General features: G+C 40.1%; 1 protein-coding gene across 3 annotated transcripts; it reads left to right on the top strand.

Moving 5' to 3' along the window:
- The first annotated feature begins 3,400 nt into the window (after positions 1-3,400).
- adgrg1 (adhesion G protein-coupled receptor G1) lies at positions 3,401-25,258 on the top strand. 3 transcript variants are annotated; one of them, XM_084354776.1, is made up of 15 exons: positions 3,401-3,499; positions 13,232-13,304; positions 14,460-14,725; positions 15,144-15,330; positions 15,647-15,692; positions 15,940-16,033; positions 17,345-17,464; positions 17,720-17,836; positions 18,634-18,676; positions 18,783-18,889; positions 19,107-19,222; positions 19,325-19,587; positions 19,685-19,784; positions 20,544-20,818; positions 21,898-25,258. In XM_084354776.1, the coding sequence occupies exons 2-15, from the start codon at positions 13,241-13,243 to the stop codon at positions 22,023-22,025; spliced, it is 1,926 nt and encodes a 641-aa protein (XP_084210902.1). In that variant the 5' UTR covers positions 3,401-3,499; positions 13,232-13,240; the 3' UTR covers positions 22,026-25,258. The 3 variants fall into 3 exon arrangements, with proteins under 3 accessions (XP_084210902.1, XP_084210903.1, XP_084210901.1); XM_084354777.1 differs by having other exon boundaries at positions 3,401-3,716; positions 19,328-19,587; XM_084354775.1 differs by having other exon boundaries at positions 3,401-3,716.
- Positions 25,259-25,261: the final 3 nt, after the last annotated feature.

Raw genomic sequence — 25,261 nt, 5'->3', positions numbered from 1 at the left:
GAAAGGGCTTCTGTGAGTTCCCTCCACCACGAAAACACAGACATATGTGTTTCATAATGTCGTCAGACTGAAATTGAAATATGTGGAGGGTTTTGAGTTTGGATTTAAGGGTTTTAGAATATATTACTTTTTAGGTCAAGGTGAGAGTATGGGTAAAGGTCAAAGTTCACAGTCGTATTTTCGTAAAAATACTCAAGACCTTTGAATGTAGCCCAGTATGTTGTGTTTGTAAGCGTTGGTCCCTACAAGTACAGTAATACCAGCGTGTTTTACACCATACAATGCATCATTGTTAACACCTTGCTCAACTGCACACTCATAGAAGGTGTGTGCTTCCCCCTCGCACTGCAGCTTATTTGCACAGTTACACAGAAAACACATCTTCTCTGACAGAACCTTGCATTAAAGGCTTGTGATATTTATCCCAAAACACACGACTTAAGATTATTTGCTTTTGGATATTATCCTTTAGTGGTTGCTGGTGGGAAAACATCATTTCCCGATGTCAGATCAACTGCCAAGCATCTGAGTCACAAACTGTTTTTATTTCCTGTGAGGCCTACACTCCTGCAACTTCACCATCGTGTCTCATGAAAGACCACAAAAGCATTTGTCTACAAGTGCAGACCGTCTTCTTTTGACCATATTTGGCGTTTTTGACAGAAGATGACATTACACCCTCGGAGTATAGGACACTGTTCACCGCTGACAAGCGTGCACAAACATTTTCTGCTGTGCTGCACCTTACCCTGCGAAAAGCATGCCTAATGGTTAATCTATTAGGGAAAGGGCATCAGTCGCCCACGATGTCTGCTGTGGTTTTTACATGGAGATGAATGATAAGATAACCAACTTGTGGCTTGAGATTGTCTGCTGACTCTCTGTCTCTCAAGCTGTTGCTTTTTTTCCTGTTGCTTTCTGTCTGTCTTCCACTCTCACCCTCTCTGTCCCTCACAGCAAATGTAGAGTCACTTTTGTCTGTGGGTGTGCGTCTGTCTGTTATTCCAAGCACACCTGCCGTCACCGAGACAGAGGGCCCTTTATTACCAAAGCCCACACAATTCAACTGACAAATCCTGCTCCAAACAAACACACATGCATGCAAACACACACACACACACACACACACACACACACACACACACACACACACACACACACACACACACACACACACACACTCTCAACCAGTCACGTAGACAGTTGAACAGAAAAGAGGAGCCAGGTGCTGCATCTAGCCATTTCCTTCTTTCTCCCCCCTCCCTCTCCACCCGCCACCCCCCAACTCTTTCTCTCTCTGTCTTTTTTTTTTTTAAGTTGTGTTTTTAGTGGAAATGTGCTTTAAATTGTTGGCTGAGCACGAACAATGACAACTGATAATGCTGTGGGTTTAAACATTAACCTCATTTAACACATGCTGCTGCAGGTGCGTCATGGATTTTTTTTTTTTTTTCAGAGTACAAATACAGCTCAAAGTCAAGTTGATTTAAATTTTATTCATAGGACAAGTTGCATTGGCAAGGTGACACCACATGTTTGACATTAAGTACAGACATCCCTAAAAGGGATACTTATCATCTGGATAACATACAAAGACATGGGTGGACACAGAGTGCACATGAACAAACACACGTCTAGGTCTGTACAAAAGGTTCTCACCTTCTGTCCTCGTCTGTGTTCAGTTCACGTAAAGAGGCCAGTACCAGAATACCTGGGAGACCTTGTTGTTGTTAAAGTCAACTGTAATGTTTACCTTAAGACTTTGTAGCAAAACAAGTTCAGCTCAATATTTCTCATCTAAGTTATAATAAGTTCTCCCTCTATAGTAACAGGAAGTGTTATGCACAGGGCGCGTGGTTTGAGTGGCGCCAGCGATGCTGTTTAAGTGTCCTGTTTTTGTGACTTTATTTTTCATAAAGGAAGCAATAATTCGAGATGGATCTCATAGCAAGTTTCAATTCTCTGTTCTAACTGCTTAGTGCAAATATCTCATCGACACTTGAGTTAAACTTTTGCCATTTATGCTTCGCTTTACAGCTGCTTGCTTCATGGATTTCATACTTCACTCAATTGACTTCGCCAGACAAGGCTTGCTTTTCTGGTGCCGCCATCAATACAGTTTTTTTTTCCGTCCGAGTCTCACAGTTCAAAGCCTCCTGAAGATGAAGCTGTGGTCTGTGGTAACATGTGAGAGTGCCAGCTGCTTGTGGCATTGAAGGAGTGCAGTTCTAACACTAGCTTGCAAGCTGATATCAGTGTCACAGAAAAATGAAAATAAAATAAAATAGATCACGCACAAAGTCACTGTTAAGGGTTTTGCAGATAACCTAGTTGACGTGTTCTTCGTGGGTAGACCCAGAGGTTGACAGGTCTCCCAAAGCATCCTAATGCACATATGCATGTATGAAATTGACTTGACTGAAGGCCTGAATGGAACAAGCCTCATCAGAGTAATGTTATTCAATTGTTATTTTTTAGGGGGGATGAGATTACAATAGCAAAACTTATTATTATTATTATTATTATTATTATTTAAACCTTTATTTAATCTCGAGAGAGCAAGCCCTCATTTTCAATGATGTCGAGAGTGGTTATAGCTCAAAAGCAATGATATTGTTAAATGGTTATTTCTTCATTAAAACAAAAACTCAAGGCAATGAAATGCTGAGGTTTGTCTAATATTTGGACTGAGCTGACTGAGCTGTCCTCTCCATGATCGCATGCTTCCGCTGCTCTCCCAGACTGTCCGGCTGCCACTGCTGCACCTTGCGTCTCGACAGCGTCAAGCTTGACACAGATCATAGAGTCAAAACAGGAAGTGACTTACCCTTCAAAACGTGAGGTTGGAAAAACATGTCAGAAAAAAATCATGTTACATTAGTGTGACTACAACCTAGCCCACTTGAATTGGATTAATAGTTGGGTTGGTAATGGAATGGGTTCCTTATTGAACTGACCTCTGCATTTTCCCGTGCAGTCAACATATGCATAAGAAATGAACAGCTGATTTATTTGTCTCTTGTATCCCCGGATATTCAAAGGAAAAATGCTAATTCAAAGTTTAAAAGACGTAATAACACTGATGATTGGCATTAACATTTCCAGGAACATAGACAAATTAGCCCACAGACTCAGACAAATAGCTGTGTCTGGAGACTCTGGACTGAGAAATCTAAGAAATGCGAGGTAAACAAGCTTTCTTTGAACAAGTCGAGCATACTGAGCATATTCCCACATAGATCTGAAATAGTCATCTACTGTCAAGTGAAGGGTTTGCAGGGTTTTTTATTGCTCTTCTTTTTTGTATTGTATTGTGAAAGTCACGTCCGGAAACAGCACCTCCTTCACTGAAGCTGTCGCCCGCACCGCACGGACAGTTTCTCCGCGAGCAGAGGCTCTGTGTGACGGCGGCAGTCAACGCCTCAGCCCGGCCACTTGTTCGTTGGACTTTCTATTTTTTAAAACGTATTCAACTGTCTCAAGTGTGTAGAAGACAAAGGTGAGAATTGACCTGAGAAAAAGCAAGTGAATACGAATTAAGTTTTTCTTCTGCCTCCCGTCAACCTGACTCGGTTTATATGAAAGGAATTGTGCGTCCCTCCCACTTTCGGCTACTTTTCCATTTGTTACTGGGTCCAGTTTGTGTGACACAGTGAGTCAGAGTTTTCACTGACGGCTTTGAGCATCAGACAGTTCACACAAGGAAACTTGCCAAGGTAAGTGAAGCCAAAGAAAAATACTAACCGTCAGTTATATTGCTAACGTTATAGAAACAAGCTAGGCTACAACGTTACAATGCTGTAATTTAGCATTTAATTTAGCGTGTCTGATTCATTAGCACGTCAATTAAAGCCCTTTTGACCATTAACAAATGTTAAAATGGTATCACTGTTAAATTATAAGTTAATTTTAATTTCTGTTCTATATAAAACCATATTAATATTAATAATTGTATTTATTACGTATCCTGTTGACTAACGCGATAACAAGGTGAACATGATGCTGCCTATGGCTGTTATTTAAGTGAGCATGAACGCACCGTTTTACCAGATTTAAATTGATTAACGTTAGCAATATAACGCTAGTAATTAACAATAATATTGCCTGATTTGCATTCTCTTTGTTAATTTTTTTTTTTTTTTAATTACATCACCTCCCGTGGCCCAGTTAACATCTTATTTATTCATTAATTGCTGTTTTATTTCGACAATTACATTTTTTCCCCTGTGTGTTTTGGGTTTGGGATCATTATTATTTACAGGAACTGGGTTGTGCCAAGCCCTGTGAATTTTCTTTCTTTGCCTCTCACAGCTTTCGTATGTGGTTTCCTGGCTGTGCCAAAGTGCACAATCAAAAGACTTCACTCAGTCAAAAAAAACCCTCTAGTGAAAATAAGAAACCTGGGTATTGCCCCATGATTAAACATCTGTAAACCAGTATAAGCAGATCAGATAAGCGCTTGATGTTTGAAACTGAAAGTGAAAAAAAGACAAAAACGAGAAGGCTTTTTTTTCTAAACACTTCATCCCTTGAAATGCAAATATTGCAGTAGATGTGTGACTCACTTCACTTTTGTGATGACTTCATTTTTCATGATAGTAATGAGGAAAAGAAAGCCCCTGATGGCAGTCTGCATCTCGTGACCCACACCTAAGGCCACACTGGGGGTGGCCTTAGGTGTGGGTAGCACATTAGTTCCTTAACGCAGAACCACTGTGAAGTCACACCTTAGCACCCTTTCCTCAAAACATCTAAAGTTGCTCTTGAATTATAGAAAAGGGAAGTGTCAAAACCACAAAGAAGCTCAATAATATGCAGGCTTTTGTCTGTGCATTTCTCCGCGTGTGTGTGTGTGTGTGTGTGTGTGTGTGTGTGTGTTGTTTTATTGATTTATTCATAGTCCCGAAGGAAATATCTGCAGCATTCCACCTGCTCCTCCAATTTCCTCACAGAGGACATGAAGATACAGATAAAGGAACGCATACACATCCGTGCAGACATGCACACCGTATCGCCACGGTGCTATCACAAAGAATGCAAGGTCCTAACACAAGTGTAGCCTAAGGAGCATTCCACATCAACCATATTGCATCTAGTCTTCCACTTCAACTTGAAATGTTTCTGTGCAGAGGACTTTGATGCTCATTCCTGCTTTGACACAGCTGTGTTGGGTTTTTATTTTTTATGTTTGTTGCATCTGGTGTGTAGAAAAAAGTCCAAGGTGTTATGAATACTTTCAATAAGATGTTATGAACTTCACTTTCAGAAGCTTTCTCAGTAGCTGCTCAGTATATGACTTTAACCTGTTGTTTTCACACACAAGTCCTTAACTGCTTATACAAGATGCTGTAAATCAACATGTCAAACAGCAGCCATAGTGTGCCAGTTGCTTCTTGAAATGCGACTAACGAAAACAAAGCCAAATCTTATCAGCAGCCATGTTGGCAGCAGTGCACAACATTGTAACACAGCACAATCTCCCCACAGCAGCATCTAATACAAAAGATTAATGTGGTCAGTGTGTTACTTCAGAAGAAAATGGACATTTTCCTGACCTTTTCCTAAACATAGCTATGTTGTTTTTTACTCTACCATTATTTTGATTCCTATTTTTGATACTCTTGGAAGAAAACTCTTAAGAGATGGAAAATAAGCCAAACATTTTACAATTATAAAGTATAATTTTTCAAAGTGGTCTTTAGACATTGTACCTCGCCTGTTATTTTGGCCTTGGCTGAGCAGAAAGTAAGAGCTGTTTGTGTGTGTATGCATGCGCATGTCTTTTAACCACTGGCTTAAACAGACAGCCTCCAAACTGGCCAGTGATCTCTGACCCTTATTCAAGCTCGCTGTCACTTCAGCTCAAAGGCCTGACAACAAAGAGCAGCTTTTGTCCCTTGAAATCACTCTTGCACATTCTTTGCTCCCTCACGCTGCTTGTAGAGGGAGTGGGGTAAATGCAAACTGAAACTCTTGCAGCGCAAAATCCAAACCGTAGATTCAGTCTGCACTGTAAATGTGGGTGCAACATAATTATGTAAACTTTTCTTGGAGTCAGGCTTTGTCGTCAGCTTACCCTAAAATGGCAATGACTTATTCCAAGAGAAAACTTGATTAGAAGTCACAAAAAATGTGGCAATCAGATGCTCTCAAATCTTTAAGAAGGGCAGGAAGTGGTATTTTCAGCATACTTTACTGTACTGAAAACAGGTCTCGTACATCACAGGATCTGCAATTGAGATCTGAGATGCAACTGACACTGATAGAATTCATAGTCAATTCTGACAATAACCTTTTGTTGTAAAATACTGGGCAGTAAAGTCAACTGTAGCCTATCAGTATTAGAAGTCCTAATAGAAGTCGTGTGATATGCTAGCAGCTCTGTGAGGCTGCATTTATGCATAGCAGTACTTTGAGCTAAAAGCTAAATAATGGTATGCTAACATGCTCACAATGATGTTTCAAAGTTCAAGGTGATTTATTTGCGACTATGCAACACAGGGTTGCAAGTATGTACTATTATATACTATACCTAGGAAATAATTATGTAGTGCATTTTTTAAATATGCATCTGGGAATCATTGAATGTAGACAAAATGGTCGGCATTTTCACATTAAAACTTTGAAATTAGGTATACACTGTCCATCAGAGTTGACCATGCACAGGCACCACGCATCAATGATATTAACACAGAGTCCATCTCTCCTCATCCTGAGCTGGCTCCGAACACGGTCCACCCGTCGAGTGCAACTGCTTGATCTAGCATGTTGTGGTGGAGGTCTCTGTAAAGATGTAGGCACAGCAGTCTCTGATTCCCCCATGTTTGGTCCATTTATCCCTTTTATTTTCCTGCGACTGGACATTAGCTAGGAGCAGACTTAAATCCAAGCTTGATTAGGATGGCTCTTTTCCCCACTCTCTTCCTCTCCTCTCTGGGGCGGTCCGGCTGGTCAGGTTGGATGGCCAAATGATGCCGTGGGCAGGGGTTGTCTCAAAGTCTGCTGCTCTTAATTAAAACCCATGCTTTCTTCTCCAATGCTGATGAATGTATTTTGCAATTGTGTATGTATAAGAATATGTGTTTTAGCAACAAAGCAAAAGAAATAACAGTTAAAAAAACTAAAATATAGGTTTAGGAGTAGGTAGGAGTATTATATTTGACGTTAACCATCTTATTTGAGCATGTTATTATGCTAGTGTTTACTAGCATTCTAACAATAGCACTAAGCACAATGTGTAGTTTTTCAGGTTTGTGCTCCCAAAAAAAGTATTGCACAGATTCAAATTCCAGGTGATTTAAGGTCAGTTGATCACTAAAGTCATTAGCATTTATTGTCTGGGCACCATGGAAACCAAATGTCAACCCAATGTCAATCCATTCAATGGTTGTTGAGACATTTCCCCCAAAAAACAAAAATGGTAAGCTTGTAGTGGCATTGATGAAGAAGTCAGGGTATCAACTAGAAGCCAGTTGGCTTCATCCACTGAGGACCGTGAATGTTTGTACAAACTTTTATGTCAAATTATCAAGTAGTTGTAGCTAAACATGCTACACTTCCATACATTTTGAATGACTCAGACATTTAAAATGTCTGAAGAGGTGTTGATTCACTACCTACTCTCTCCGTCTGTCACCCTTATCATCTGTCTGTGTCACACAGTGTTTTGGCTGCCACTCCACTGCGGGAGGCCAAACAAGACTTGTGAAGATGATTAATATCTGAGCTCTCCCGAGTCTGACAGTGTGAGTCACACCCCTATATGATGGGAGAGGGGAAGGCACATTAGACATTTTACTGGAAGAAACAAAGCAACACACTGTGAGGTCAGGGGATTGAGGGGGTTTTTCTCGTTCACACTTGTGCGGGTTGCGGGAGGATAGGCGTGCATGCGTTCACACATAAATGCGTATCATCCTACATGTGTGTAGGAGTGGCGAGTGCATTGAAGCAGCAAGTTTCAGGATGACTGTGGGCTTGGTACTGAAAGATGACAAATGTTTGGTGTATGGTATGTGAGCAGCGTTCCAGTGTGCATTTCATACACTCACACACATATCTATTTATGCCAGTCTTTGGTCAATGCCTCTCACTCTGACACACACACACACACACAAGAGCTGGGAAGTGAAAGAAAAGAGGAAATTCTTGTGCTGAATTGCTGCCTGGGCGCCGTGCGGGGACAATGGGTGGGTGGGCGTGGGGAGTGTGTAAGAGATTGTAGAGAGTTTACATTTCATGCCACTTCTGCAAGTCGAAACGTGTAAGAGAGGAAGAACTTAAAAGTGTGACATTGCAGACGTTCATACAGGGCACACGTATGCACACATGCACATTCACAGAAAGGCTTTGTGTTGTTGGTGGGAACACTTTCGCCTTCCCTCAAACATTTCTAGCGAACTGAGCCTTCCATTGCGTGTTAACACTTGTAGCGCTGTGTGTGGGTGAGATGACACTAGTTTACTGTTTTCCTCAGTGCAACTGGAAGGGTTCTTCATCAACAAACCTATTATAGCCAGAGCCGTAAAGAGTAGCATCAGTGGGTAAATTCACCACCAGTGTGATGCTGGATGACTAGAATGTTGAGTTTTGTGACATCATTTCAACCTAAAACAGGACTGTGCACTCCTGGTTTGGTCTAAATTTAGCCAGTTTGGAGTTTATTAAAATTCTGTGTAGCTATCATAAAACCTGATTGCTTTGTGAAAACATCCCATATATTCCTGTTGAAGGCGTTTGAGATTAAGACATCTGAGACAAAATTCAATGTATAACTTTAATTTTTTTCTTATTAGTGACTTTTATTGCAATATGGATTGTGTTGTGTTATGTTGTATATGGTGTGGTGTTTGTAACAAATCAGCATAAGGGAGATGGACAAGGAAGCCAGTGTAAAGATCTAAGAACTGGAGTGATGTGATCTACTTTTTTGGTTCTTGTTAGGACTCGAGCAGCAGCGTTCTGAATCAACTGCAGCTGTCTGATGGATTTTTTAGAGAGTCGTGTGAAGAGAGCATTACAGTAGTCGAGTCTGCTGAAGATAAATGCGTGGACAAGTTTTTCCAAATCCTGCTGAGACATAAGTTCTTCTATCCTGGATATATTCAGGTGATAGTGTATATATATATATATATATGATAGTAGGCTGACTTCGTAATAGTCTTAGTGTGGCTGCTGAAATTCAGGTCTGAGTCCATGATTACACAAGGTTTCTGGCTTGGTGAAGTGAGTGAAGCTGAACAGAAACTTTTAGTCGTTCTTCCAAAAACAAGCATTTCAGTCTTTGTTTAACTGAAAAAAATTAAAATCCTCCTAGCTGTGTCTGTAGCCTTCGGTCACATATTACGTCCCATCTCATGAGCTGACTGAGTTTGCTCCATTGTCGTCATGGAAGTTTCACTCTTAGATAACAGAATGACAAAATAAGCCATCTACATGCCAAATAAACAAACTGCATCTGCTGATAAAGGGCAAGAGATGTGTTGAAAGTTGTTGGTTTTTTTGGTCATAGTGCTACTTTCAAGTTTGAGGGTGAGCTCTACGCACTCCAGTTACTCAATTGTATTTAAGAAAGTTTTGCAATATTGCCAGATATATATTTATATATATATATATATAAATGACATACTCTTGAATTTACTGTGATAGTAGAATAAATCCCTAACCCCCTCTACCCGATACAGTAGGTTTGGGCTGGGCTATGTGGCTGATGGTTTAACCCCAGCAAGTTTCTGCATGTCCCAGCATAGTAGACCGCCACCACATTTGTACGTTCATGACCATCATAGTGCTGCTTGAATGTGTAAGCTGTTGCTTCTGTTTATCTATGGATTTGTATTGATCTTTCTTAGCAGCTGCGGCATGATATTTGACTGTTATGTTCATAGCCTCAAAAGCCTTTTAGCTTTACATAATTTATATTTAAAATCAGTGCTCAGGCTGTATGTGACAAGCCTGCATATCCACATCTTTTCAGAAACAAAGCGGATTGCTGTGCAGCCGCATGCACATGGTGAAGAACCAGGTTTAAAAGAATCATGTTAAAACCACAACACTGCTCTACCCCTCTCTGCACGAAGGTGTGTGAGTGTGTGTGTGTGTGTGCGTGTGTGTGTGTAGCACATTAGTTCCTTAACGCAGAACCACTGTAAAGTCACATTTTAGCACCCTTTCCTCAAAACGTCTAATGTTGCTCTTGAATTATAGAAAAGGGAAGTGTCAAAACCACAAAGAAACTCACAAAGTCATGTCGTGTGAAATATACAGAGGTTGCAGTTTCACAAGACCTTTGTACACTTTCTTTACATATATATATCTAGTATAGTGTATTGTTGTTTTTATGTATAGTATTAATGAATACTATATTTTGTTATATATTAATATAGACATTTGAGGTTTTAAGCAGTATAATAAAAGATAGATAATATTACTTCAGTTCTTCAGTTGAGACTCACCTTTGCCAGAATACACATCATATTTTTTAGCTCAGTTGGTCCATCTTACTTAAATACAGCTCAACACTCTATTGTAATGGTTGATTTTGACCAATATAAGTCATGAATATGTATTAATGGAAAATATAAAAAATATTAGATATGCAGTATTTCAGCTGGAGATGTAGAACAACTCTCACGCACAAAGGAATTAGTCAATGTGAAACAGAAAATGTAATGTGTGAAACCAAAGTAGACAAGTACAGTATGTTGCACTAGAGATCAAACTTTATGCAATGACGACAAACTGCTTTTGATGATTACTAGAGCACCCTCTATATGCCTTCCCCTTCAGTGTTGTACAGAATGTATCCGTTGGAGAGGAGGAAAAAACATAAGAGGTTGAAAGTAGTTCGGTCGAAACCAGGGCTTAATGATTTCGGAAAAAAATCGAATTGCGATTTTTCTGACCGATACTGTGATTCGATTTGCAATATTTTTTTTTTATAAGTCAATGTCAGTTCAATATTCACTGTGTAATAGATTTAAAACATGTGATGGAGCATTACCACATTGATATACCATCAAAATATTAACTGATCTATATTCTAATGTTCATTGCTGCTGGATCAGCGGGCGCCAATTTTTCTGCACCACAAATCTAAAGTTTTACTTGAGTTTCACGTGTTGTTGTTGATATGTGTATACACAGTTGCCTTGGGCCATGTCTGACTGATGAGCATGATTGATACACGAGGAGCACCGCACCTCTGATTGGCGAGCATGACTGTCATACTAGGAGGACAACATGAATTTGTTAAACCATTGACACACATGTTTAAATGCGGGTCAGATGCACATCCCGCATCATTCAGCCACAGTCTCAACTAGCTTGTCACTGGTTGAATAATAATCATGTTTCCAGGTCTTTTAGTTAATAACCAGGAAGTTAGATTTGAAGTCATCCATTTTGCTATTGGATCCATCAAGCAATGGACTGTTTAGAGGCTGTCATCTGATGTGTGAAAAGAGGCTATAACGTTGGGCTTATTGTGAAAGTGTGGCTTGAACAAGCCTAATGAATCAAATTAATCGTAAATCAGAATAAATCCTAAAAGCGAACTCAGAGCTAAAACTATCAGACTAATTGAAGTCTAGGGTAAAAATTGGATCTTTAAACGTGCAAATCACACCAATTTATCATGAAGAATGGACTGGAAAAATACAGCGTCAATAAATAGATAAATGTTTATGGTTTTTGTGCAAGGATCATCTGTCTCATAGTACAAAAATCAGTTGTAGGTTCTTGCTGTATTGCTCAAACATCCTTCCCTGTGTTTGTATGTTTATCAGTCTGTGCGTCGCTGTGTGATTTTCCAAGGCTTAGGTCCTTCTCGAGTATCAGGTGTGTGTTTCAGTGAATGTACTTATAAATAGCCACCTGACCCCTGAGGCTGTGCAGCTTGATATTCCTCTCTCTGTCTTTTTGTCTGTCTTTTTCTTTCTTTTGCTACCTTTCTGCTTTGTCTGTGGTTCAACAGGTTCCTGTTTGTCTTGCGATGTTGAGGACACCTGCGACTGCTCTGTTTCCCCTCCAAAATCTGTGTCTGCATCTGCATTGTGTAGACAAGTTCTCCTTGTCACATATGCTTTATAGTAATGCCGCACAGTCATAGATGGAGTGTTTATTTGTTGTGTGTTAAATTACAAGGTGTGACCCTGGGTGAATGTACCAGTGCGGAGACAAAGCTGGAAAGTGGTTTATCATAAGGGAAACAAGTAAAGCTCAAAAGTCTGTGTGATAAAACCTGGGATGAGTCGGACTCTTTGGTAGAAATAGAAAATGACAGAAATCTATGTGCGTATGTGTGGCTAAATGACACATGTAAGACACACTGACACTCACATGATTCTCTGTGAATTTGAACATTATGCAAAGTGGGCTCTTTTTCAGGGAGTGACGTTGAAGAGACGGCTCCAACATCTGGTTGCAACTTTTGACTCTCATAACGTCTACTTATTGTATTTCCTCTTAACACTTTTATGACATAAATGGCAAACCAGTCATCCTCCCACAGTGGCTGTTTCTTAAACCATCACTGCTTTAAGTCCCTATTGTATTCTCTTCTAATACTAAATATTTTAATGTCTACAGTGTATACTAATATCAAAAGTATTTTACTTTACTTTGAAAGGAAAATCAGCTTGCTATAGGGTAATGGAAAGACTAATTGTGTGTGTGTGTGTGTGTGTGTGTGTGTGTGTGTGTGTGTGTGTGTGTGTGTGTGTGTGTGTGTGTGCGTGCGTGTGTGTGTGTGTGTGTGTGTGTGTGTGTGTGTGTGCCAGTTAAAGGGGAAGACTGTGCCCATTGATAAGAGCACAGAATAGTCCCTGTGTGTATTTTGAGCCTGAACTCATACGTATTCATTGATAAGAGAACATAGATAACGGAACTGGCGTCTGGATAAGAATAGTATCATTAAAAAAACGTGCTATGTCAAGCCTGTGCTGCCTCTAGGTATGGACATTTTGTTTTATATGGGATGTGTTTGCACATAGAAAGAAAGTGAGACATGTTTGTGTTTCAATGAAATTTGCCTTTTAAGGCAGCAAGTGAGCTATGAGCACTATGAGCCAATGCACACAATGCATTTTCATTTAATCTTCCATTTTATTAGATGTTAGTTTCAGTGTTTTTTTAACTTGCTGACTAACTGTTCTCCCTGCCTATCCGGAAGAAAGCTTTAGATTTGTTCCTCTTTTACAACTACAATTTGCTCTCTGTTTCTTTCCTGCAGTAGTTACCAATGGAGCTCCGACTGACTGATAATCTGAAGGGTGTGTTCACCTTGATCATCCTCCTCTCCTCAAGTAAGATAACCACACTCTTTTAGCCTCATATTCATTCTCATCACTATGTTGCTGAACTCTGCAGCTCCATAGTGCCTGCTTCTGTATGTGGTATGTCATGTGTAGGGATATTCAAGAGATGATCAAAAACAACGTGATAGAAACTTCAAACATACACCACGTTTCCTCTGTGGGATGATCTGATCAAATTTTTGAGCCTATGCTCTGTACATTTTCCATCTTCATGAAGAAAACACAGTGATGTTAAACTTCTGTAACTTCTCTGTCTGTAAATTTAAGTTGCAAATAAGTTAAAGTGTCTTGAGCAAAGGCAGGATGTATGGGCTTCAGTGAGGATCAGTAAGACTATGAGGTTGTGATGTTCAGTTCCCCACACTGAAACATCAATGTTGCACATGCTCATAGATACATGCACACACGTTTAGGTCATGAGATTAATTCTGCACTTGTAATTGAAATGTGTGTGAAGCACAGTTGTGAACTGGTGTAAGCAAATCCACACAAACTTCTTTAATCACACAAACTTAGCACTACAATCAGCACTGCTCCCAATAGACCTCACTCTGCACTCTGCACTGTCAATTTTCTTAATACCCATATTTATTATTTATATTGTAAATAAAAATTCACTGCTGTTAATTTTGTACAATATCATGTTTATATGTATATACAAGTCTATTCTATTTCTTACCTTTTTAATTTATATTGTTAATTTTTGGCTATTGTTATTGTTTTTTGTAAATATTCTGTCCTTTGGCTGCTGTGGCAAACACATTTCCCCGTTGTGGGACAATAAAGGAATACTGATTCTGATTCTGAACTTGATATAATTTGTGCATCAATTATATTGAAATTTCAACAACAACAAATTTTCTTTTTCACATTTTCATGTAAAATCTTTTCACAAGTTTCTACAGTCCAACATCTTACTTTGAGCTCATTAGAATGTGTTTGCGAAGATTGGATTTTCCTTATTTAAGAAAACAAAAAAACAACACTCAGTCAAAACTGGATGAAATCAATCTTTTATGGTGAATGTGTTGTTGTGTGAGCTCATCTGTTTCTCAGTGGGTTTATGTGCAATGTTGTGACAGTTTTACATTCACAATCTTACAAAGACTGCATTTTAAATGTTCCTACTTGTGTCTCTTTCAGGTTCAAGTGAAAATGACTTGGACTTTAACTTTTGTGGCACCTGGCGCCATTGCAAAGGCCCCCTGAGCCTCAATGTCAACCTGTCCACAGGCTGTAATGGGATTTCAATCTCAGCCAATGAGAGCTCTCTGTCCATCCATGGGCAGATCACAGCCAAATGCAACCGGTCTGGTGAAATTCACCTCGACCAGTTTGGACTTGATTCATCAAAAGATAGTTTCTTCTGTCTGTACTGGGAGCCGTTGCTGGACCAGTTGAAGCTGCAGGTAAATCAGACACAGGGGGAAGGAGGCAATATGAGGGTTTAATGAGCAGTATGTGTCCATGCAGCGGGTCATCACCTCTCACATCTAAACACTATCATAACTTCACCTGTCATTCTTCAGTCCGGCTCAGTAATGAAAGTACTGAAAAGACAAGTACACTGTTTGCCTCTGATTACAAGTAATCATCAGTCTACACAGCAGAAGGTGTGAAAACAAAACTAGGATCCTTTTTTTTTGGTATCTACAATATCAGTTCTGAAAGTGAAACAGTAAGCTGTTCTACTAAAATGTGTGTACGTAAAATGTGTAAGACTCAGACACAGAGTATATGACACAGTAGCTTCATGGCAGTCCTTATTAAAGAGCTTAATGGCAATTGTTTGTTTTTGTTTTGTTTTTGTCATATTTTGTTGTACAGGTCGGAGGAAAGAACCTCACTCTGTGCTGGCCTGCCAGCCTACAGGGCTCCTGCTGCACGGATCTGACTGATGGTCCAAAGAAACCCAATGCACGCTATGGCATCGCCAATGCAATGATCAAAAACGATCTGGTCAGCCATGATATACTAACAGGCTACATTTTCAATGGAAGCTCCATCAACTGCAGTAAGAGAGAATGGATGTTGTCTGCACATCTGTAAATGGAATATGTTCAGCAAGAGAAAAGTTTTTTGATTAAACCCATTATATTCTGTTTTATATTCAGTAAATCCAGTAAGATTTTCCACATTGATTGTTAACATTTCCTTTTGCGCAGTCAAACAGACAATCTGTCTGTAAGGATCACCTTCAAAATAAAAGCATCAAAACTAGCCAGAAATCAAAATGTAATACAAACAGACTTAAGAATCAGATTCTTATTGAGTTTAGAGTTTGTATGTATAATGGTTGTTTTAACTTTTTTTTTTTTTTTTTTTTTCAGCCACATTATGTGATCAGGCAAACCAGGGATCCACCCAAGTCAACATGTAATTTTTCCTCATGTTTTTATCAACATCCTCCTCATATGGCTTTTTCTTAATTGCCAAGCCCACCGTTGTGAAGCTTTGTGTATTCAAGTGCATGAACCTTGACGACAAATAGGAAGCTAAGTTTTATACTGTATCAGGGTGGGGGTAACAAACATAACCTTGCTCCTAAGCGGCCTGAAGCCACAGTTTCTAACTTAATATCATGGCGGTGTGTGTTAATGTGTGTGTTTATCTCTGTGTTGAGGTCCCAAGATGTCAGGATTGTTGAGCATACCTGTGCTCGCAGCTTCGAGGTGGAGATGAGGGAGGATTTCAAAGGCTTTAACGTGACATCAAATGTAAGACACATACAGAGGAAGAGTTAAAACTTGACTTTTTTACTTTAAAGGGATAAAGCAATATTCATGTATGATATGTAAGAAAATCTCATCACAAGGTCCATTAAGCAGCAGTTGTGGAGATTTTTGAACATTCAGGATGAAGTGATCTCCCTAAGCAGATGAAGTTCATCATGGAATTGTAGATGCTCAAATTTCAATTTTTCCTCAGCATTTTACAGACTTCTCTTAAAAGCTGAGGTTCAAAGTACATCCTTGACCATGGAATCTAGAGCCGAGAAAACAATCTCCGTACAAGATCCTTCTAGTAGCTCTTCTGGAGCTTTCAATCATCATATCAACATATAAACTGCTGTGGAGTCAAGAATAAACTTTAAACTTATGAACTGAATTGACTTGTCTCAGGTCATGTGTCAACCTACACTGTAGTCTACACAGGCCACATCAGCTACATTAAAACACACCGGTTCTGTCTGAGTTGCATTTTTACGCTGCGTACTCAAAAAATGAAGCATATTTCCTCTTTCACACAAACAGAAAGAGAAATAAAGGGGTTTATGCCTGTTTCGAACTGTGGAACAAAAGGGAAGCTTTTTCAGCATGCATTAAACAGCAGTATTTTTTTATAGGCAATCATTCATAAGTAACTAGTTTCATATAAGAAGTTAACATTTTTTGTTCAGTGGCAGCGATGGGTAGAAAGTCGCTCAGTTCACATACAAAGTTATCTGTTGATTCAGAAATTAACTCACAGATTCATTTTTTTCACTCAAAGTCTATTTTCCTCATAGCAGTGGACAGAAGACACTGCACTGACTTATCCCTACTCTGCAGCTCAACTGAACTGGCTGCTTCACTCTGTGACTGTGAGCGTCCATTTTTAATCAGGGCACTTTATAGCAGGTTTTTAACTCAGTGAATGAGTAACTGTCTTAACATTTTCATTCATGTCAAGGGTGGTAGTGATTTAGTTAAGAAAATAGGTGTGAGGTTAGCCACATGAAAGTGAGTGACAGCAGCACTTTACTGACAAGTAGAGGACGGACTTTGAAAGCTGACTTTATTCCTCCGAACAATCTTAAAATAGGACCATTTGTGTGACTACCCAGCAATCCACATGCACGTCTTCTAATTACAGCTGTGGACAGCATGGGGACGTGATGCATGCTCACTATACTGTATGGTGAGCTGGTTTATGGCTGGTGGTTCCCCTGTTCATTTGTCACATATTTATCTTAAAAGTGAATAAACCAGGCCCTGTTGTGCCATCTCTAACCGTACAATGCTGTGCTGCTTTTCTCTGTTTTTCAGGTCACTCACGGTGTATCTGCAGAGTCCACTATCACAGTCCAGATCCCCCCCGCTCTAAAAAGACCAAAAAAGACCAGCAAAGTAGTCTGCACTTTCTTCAAAAACGACTCACTGTTCCAGGTAAGGCTCTGTTTTCCCTCTACAACTGCCCCCCCTATTTTTTGATCCACAATAAACCATTTGTACTGATGGGAATGCTAAACGACTAAAATACTCTTGCTCTTCTTATCTGTGTATAAAAGGTGTTATTATATGAGGGGCCAGGTAAAGATGTTTGTGTGTGTTTGTATATGTGTGTGTGTGTGTGTGTGTTTGTATGTATGTATGTGTGTGTGTGTGTGTGTGCACTTGTGTGTGTGTCTGTGTGCGTTCCAGGAAGGTCACAAGAAGGGCAGGATTCTTGATGACGTCGTGGAAATCACTGTGGAGAACGAGGTCATCTCTGATCTGTCTGATCCAATTAAGATTGTTTTTCACCACAATGTCATACCTGTAAGTTTGTGTTTTTTAGACCGTTTGTCTCTATCAGTGTGATCAGTGTTCTAACAACCATAAAAAAAGTTTGAAAAGTATGGAGATAAAATCTGCGAAACACTAGATAAAAGTGTCCCATCCAAAATGTAACAAGTATTTGTTGCTGCATACAGTCAGTTGAATTATTTGGTTTAGTAGTTACGGGAATATACTGTATTTTTTGGGTTGAGTCTTGCTCAGTGTTTAATGGTGGCCACAGGAATGTATTGCTTTAATGAACAGTGGAGTTGGATATTTTTCCTCTACTGTCGCAGAACACAGATTATTCCCTCAAACTGAAACACAACTGAAGCAAATGTTCTGTTTTGACTGTAACGTGTGACGTACGTGTCAATAAACACACAAACTTCTCAAATGTGGTTTGCTGCGGCTGCTGTTACACAAACAAGAAGCTCCTCTCCAGTTCCATGACGTCTGGTCCAGACTGTCTACCTCTGCACAGAGAACACATAGAAACCACTTGAGGGTTTCTCTTCTTACCTCAAATCTCGTGAAAACAGATGGTGCTGTTTATACGCTCAGGACAGTCTGTTGCTTCCTCTCTATGATGCACACAAGCCCACAAACCGTCCGTTTAGTTCAGCTATACCTGGTCTCTAATATTATTACACTGTGACTTGAACTATCTGTGGTGACACGCTACAGATTCAGCAGCAGGATGGAAATGATGAATGTAAACTTTTACAGTTGCTACTGATTCGAATGATGCACCTGAAATGATTACTACTCACATCTCTCCCCCCTGTTTATTTCAGAAAACGCATCTAAGGAAGTGTGTTTCATGGGACACCAGGAAAGGTTAGAGCGCTTAAAACAATGTTGTTGTAAAGTACAATACGTCTGTATCTCCCTGTGTATTTGTTGTAACTCCCTATGATGTTAATTAAGTATTTTCTTTCTGCAGATCCATCACTGGTCAATTGGTTGGTGGATGGATGTGAGACACATCAGCAAGGAGCAAACCACACAGAGTGCCACTGTAACCACCTGACTTACTTCTCTATACTAGTGGTGAGACATGCAGCAGATACTCTGCTGTTTTCTCTTTTTCTACTCAACATTGTTGATGTTAAAGACCAAAAAATCAATCAACAAACATCCATTTATACATGATTTAACACATATAGACACTAACTATCTGTTTATAGTGAGGAAACATTAAAAAAGAAAATACACAGAAACACATTTTGGTGTTTGTTGCTCTGCTCATTGCTCTGTGTCCCGACAGCAACTGGAGCCCCGGCCAGTCTGCCACCTTGTGGCACTGACCGCCATTACATCTCTCGGCTGTGCTGTGTCTGTGATCAGCTGTGTCGTTTTCATCATTTGTCTCTGTAGGAAGAGGTAATTCTATTAAATTCTATTCGAGGGCTTATGTAGTTTATCAAAAAGATACATTTTTAATTATTAAGTAACCCTCTGATTTCTATTCCACTCTCCCTCCAGCAGACGATCTCAGGAGCAGTCCATACCTATCCACTTGGGCCTTGCTGTCTCTCTGATCCTCCTCAATGGGCTCTTCTTCTTTACTGGGGTCCTGGCCAATGTGGGAGGGGAGAGTGTGTGTTCCTGGGTGGGGGCGGGCCTGCACTACGCCCTGCTCAGCTCCTTTGCCTGGATGGGCATAGAAGTTTTCCACACCTTCTGGTTGGTCTATGTGGTTTTCAGCCCCTCCCCAAAGGCCTATGTGTGGAACCTGGTCGGCTTCGGTGAGTGAGTCAAGTAACATTTCCAAAAAGAAACCTCCTTTACGCTACATTTAGGTAAAGGTGATATTAATGTGTGACCTTTATAAATTTTTTCCAGGTCTTCCTGCTGTTCCTATAATCATCCTGGTTGCAGTAGGTGACATTTATGGAATGAGGGAGGTGCAGCCATGTGATGAACCATCCAACCCTCATCAGATGTAAGTAACTTTATTTGTATATAAAGATATTTGCTGTGGAGAAACGTATGAGCTGATGCCTGGATAGTGTACAAATAAAAGCAAGCTCATTAAATCACATGTGTGACTGGCTTTGACATACACATTTGCTGGCTGGGCTTGACTTGACGTAATTTGACCTGGCACATCAGCCCAATGTGGCAAGGATTTGTTGTGGGTAGCAATGTTAACAGGGCTACCCACTTGAAGGTGTGTCTTTAACTAATGATGCGCATGTCTCGATTGACATTTAAAAGCAGTGGTTTGACCAATGTGGTCAAAGGAGCGACTATACATACTTCTCCTTCCTGCGTTAACTATTGAAGATCAGCGCTAACAAAGCTCCACTAGTTCATGTATAAACACATTTCATTTCCTAAAACTTATCTCTCTTAGTTTCTTTACAAAGAAGCAAAATTGGAAAGGTGGGTTTCACTAGCAGGAACGACAAACCACAGAGGTTCAGTTCAAAGCTACCAAAGTAATGGCCACAACCCTCTTGGAAGTGGGTCCGGCAGGCTTCGCCCCTCTCTCGAGAAGGTCCATCTCGCACTCAGCTCAGCGCTGTTAAACTGGTTATAGAAACGCAATTGACACGCACTGCCAAAGAGTGCCAATTGAAAAGCCACACAAGTCACACACTCCAAGTGGTGATATGTCAGTTTTAGTAAATCTGGCTTCTTATTTGTCCTCCTCGGGTTGATTTGCTTTTCATTCTCAGAATGTATTTGTTGTTTACAGGTGCTGGATGAAAGACAACCCCAAGGCCTTGCTGGCCCACTATTTCACCAATATGACAACCCTGGTCGTCCTGGTGTGCTCGGGCATTGTGATGCTGTTCCTTGTGTATAGACAGATCCGCACCAGGGATGAATGGAGGCAGAACCGTGTGGCTTTTCTCAGCATCTGGGGTCTCAGCTGCCTCTTTGGGACAGCTTGGGGTCTAACTTTCCTAGAGTACGGACCTCTCTCTGACTTCATAACCTTCCTGTTCTGCATCCTCAACTCTTTTCAAGGTCAGTGCTTGGCGTATACTGTGTCAGTTCAACACAGTTATACAGTATCAATCAATCAAACTTTATTTCTATAGCACATTTCATACAAATCAATGTAACACAATGTGCTTTATACATAGCGACAACATGAATACAAGACAAGTGCAGAAAGTCTGTGCAATTATACAAAGAACCAGCGCATGCAGCTTTTACAAATCTTACAATATACAGAACAGACACATGCATGCGCACGCACAGACACACACATACACATACACATACACACACACACACACACACACACACACACAGAAACTTAGTCATAAACTTTAGAAAAAAGGAAGGTTTTTAACCTGCTTTTAAAAATGCTCAGTGTAGGAGCGTCTCTCAGGTCCTCAGGCAGGGTGTTCCATTTACTTGGGGCATAGATACAGAAGGCAGCCTCCCCTGCTCTAGAGTTAGTACGAGGGATGGTTAACCTGAGAGTTCTTGCTGGTTCATATCTGATGAGCATGTCTTTTATATACTGAGGTGCGAGGCCATTTAGAGCTTTATATACAAGTAGCAGAATCTTAAAATCAATTCTAGTTTTGACGGGATTTTGACAATGTAGGGATCTAAGAACAGGTGTAATGTGTTCGAACTTTTTTGTTCCAGTGAGTAGACTACAGTAGACTTCAGTCATTTCAGAGTGCACTTGGGGCTTATATTATGTTTATACTCAGCTTTGCAAGCATGAGGAGTTTGCCTGTGTGCTCCTATCAACTTGTGTGGATTATTTTGTATTTTTTCTCATTATTTAGAGACAATACCACAGAACTATCACAACAAGAGACTTGCATTTTCACACATTTTAAGGTGTTACAAGACTTAATATTGCATTGCTGTCACCTACGCAAATATACTGACACCGCACATTAGTTGTTCACTAGGATAATCTATTCTATACCAATGTGATATGATGTATTTGAGACCTGTCTTGACCTACCTTGAATGACTCTCTACCCTCCACTTATTAGATAGGCTTTTGGCCCAGTGATCCTGAAAAAGTAGAGAAAACACATGAATGATTGAACCATGGTTCTGCTCTCTTCCCCCAGGCTTCTTCCTGATGCTGCGGTTCTTCATGCTGGACTGGATGAGAAAACAGGCTGGTGGCTCTGCTTTGGGCAGCACCAGCACAGGATCTACCAGACAACACATGCTACAGGCCCAGGAGAAGAGTTAGAGGGACTTAAATTTGTGACAATTTGGAAAGTCAAAGCTGCAGTGGTCAAGCTTTTTGAAAACACAGTCATCTCATTAGTGACTAAATGTAGATGATCGTTCCCCCACTGACTATGACACTGTAGATTCACTGCTTCCTCAGGTGAAATTCTGCCATCAGCTGTGGTTACTGCTGGCAACAGTGACAACCGACAACTGAAGAGTGACTCCAGAAAGGAGTGACTGAGCTCTCCATATCCTACACCTGTCAGTCTATTGGTAGCTTTTTGGTATTCAGCACCACAGACCAGCTGGGTTGGTAAACACAAGCACACCTAAGTGAAATTCTTAGATATCACTGTTTTAAGATTCTTAAAAACTGACCTTCAATCAGTTATTTTTTGGTCCTGGTCAAACCCAATACCTGCTTCGCTGCTTTAAGTGGTGGTAATTCAGTATATCAGGCAAGGTGAAATGCTAGGTCAGCACCTCCACCACGAGACAGCCTATCAGCACAAGCCTATCAAGTTAAATGGGTTTGGCCAGTCATTCTCTGTTCATTAGTCATCTCTAGAGTTCCCAGATTTTGGTCAGATGCATTTTGCAATAAAGCATTTTTATTTAATTAGAGCTACAGATGGCAGTCGCGGGTACAAAGCATATGGCTGGAGATTAAGTTATTATAAGTAACACCTTGCAAACTCCATCCACTTTGCAGTCAAACAGGTTGAGTTTTCTTCTCTGGGACAGTGGAGAAGAAATGACACCTTCACTCAGGAACTCATAATACAGGCCTGGAGCCTATATTTTCAGAATATCTAGACTGGGTCTAGTCATAGAAGGGACTGATTTTTTTTTAAGTTTTAAATTGTAAAGTAGGGATAAAGTTAAGCTTTATTTCAAAACATTGGGAGGTTAAATGATTGCAGTTGACTGTGCTGTGATTTCCATTGTATTGTCTGTACAGAAAAAACATTTTATTCTTAACATTATTGACGCTGTCCTTGAACCTTAGATAAGCTTTTTATTTGTAATTTTGTACTGTCTTAGCATTTGTTTTCCGCTGAGTTTAAGTTTTAAAGGTAAACTATGCAGGATTTTCCTTACAAAGAATGTATAGACAAAAGTAATCCCTTTCAATCATCACTTATAACCCCCAACAGGCCTTTGTGTCTGTTTGACCAAAGATGGGGCTGAGCCTCACACATGCAGAGCAGAGAGGCAAACTGTAGACAGGATGAAACATGCAATTCAGCTGAATTTTCCCCAAATCCAGTAGGTTGTGCGGAGGTGTTGCCGTGCTTATTTGTGCTGTGAATGATTCAGAAATTAATGTTTTAACCCTCTGACCCTCCTACTTCTCTTAGTTTACCGGACTGCTGCTGCTCTCTTTCGCTCTCTGTCTCTCCCATTGAGCCAGGGAGAAGGGGCCAACTTTGATTTGTGTTTTTACAAACTGAAACCAACAAATCCTGCATAGTATACCTATAATTTAGCACTTTAGAGTTATATTTTTTCAAAATGACTTAGAACTTCACTGAGTTATCTTTTTTATTGCTGTAATACTCATCAGAAAAGATTTATACAGTATGTGTGCATTGTAAAATAATGGCTGAATGTTTTATATTAAACTGGAGGATGACTGCATTTTTTCTAGACTGTATTCAGATCTACATTCAAAAAACAAACATACAATATGATAGTAATCAGGCCTCCATCTTTAAAATGGACCAAAAATGTATCAGTTATTCTAAAGTGAACTAAACCATTTCTTTAATCCGCCACAAAACCCACAAGTGAGTTTTTAGATGCTGTGATATTTGCACTTTTTTATTTTCTAAAGTGAAATTTTATGTCGCTCAAATGATTGTGTATTTTTGAATAGTTTATAGAGTTTATTAACTAATGGCCGTGTGTCTACATGTGAGTGTTCACCAGTGCAAAGCAAGCACATCCGAGGCTTGTTGTTTTCCTGCTCAGTTGTCCCTCCTTCTTATCTTTGCCTGTTTCCTCCCTGGAGGTTTTAGATTTGTTGTTTTCTTCACAAACATACTGCTTGTTTGCCATTGAAATTGCCAGTGTCTCTGCCGCTATGTGTGCCTACAGTTTATTTTTTCCAGAATCATGACACTCAGAGCTGTCTTGAAAGAAGCAGATTCAACAGTCATCAGGAAAACTCAAAACAGCCTCTTTTTTTTTGTACCCTCTCACTGCACATGACCTTTATCTACATGGCCGACTAGTACAGACATGGCAGGCTAAAGTGTGATAAAGAGGACTCAAAGCAGACCCAGTGGTGTACTGTTGAACATGAGGTATCTCCTCCACTGATATGACAATGAAAAGGAATTGCACATTACTAAATGCATTACATGGTTCAGTGCTTCACTGTTTATTCAGTCTTCATTGTTGGTGCTAATAGTGTAGGTGCTCACTGCTGTGGTGTTTCAGTGGCTGCAGATGGCAGTCTTTTCTCTGTCTGTCTAGCCATAGTGACTGTCACTGGACACTTTCTCTGTTCAAAAGTTGTTCATTTGGTATTTGATGGTACTGTCAGTAAGCCATAGTGTGGCACCTATGCTCTCTTTAGATCAAGGACCACAGTAGAAAAAGATATCTTTAGTGTGTCATCCTGTACATGTGGCTGATTTATATTAACGACACAAATGCATGGGCATTGTATAATGTTTTATTTAATACTCCATTCCAATTGGCTTTGTTTTTCCTCTTTAAAGATCCTGTCTCATTATCTTCCACTACTTGCCAATGTACACATTGACCGAAGATGGGAAACTGGGACTACCCTCCAGCACATCCCTGCTCTTTACCCATAATGCATTCAACTGATAACTATGTGTCTGGTACTGTTCTGTACTTCATGGACCCATGCCAGCTCATTATTGTGTTAGTGGTGCGCTCTGAAAAATGCAGTTTTTCACTTCTGGGTGTGCGTAAAGCAGTTTCACCATCTCTTACATCTCACTAGCTTGTCAATGTCACATAGGGCCGGTCCTCTGAACCTCATGCTCCTGACAGGACTGCTCTAATTACATGTCTGCTCTTCACATGGCAGCAGCATCAGGCTCAGTGGCTGTCCGATCGGACTGTATATGTTAATATAAAAGAGGGAATTGGCAATCAACAGTATGATCATAAAAAATATGTTTAATAAATGTTAACTTTCAGTGTGCTGTATGGTATTTTTGTGGCAAAATATTAAAAGATTCTTCCCTGGGCCTGCTCAGCCTGATTGGATGT

This window comes from Pagrus pagrus (assembly GCF_965226575.1).
Source record: "Pagrus pagrus genome assembly, chromosome: 1".
In the NCBI taxonomy this organism is placed as follows: Eukaryota; Metazoa; Chordata; class Actinopteri; order Spariformes; family Sparidae; genus Pagrus; species Pagrus pagrus.
The sequence above is the reverse complement of the archived record's forward strand: the minus strand, read 5'-3'. Positions and strand labels throughout refer to the sequence as shown.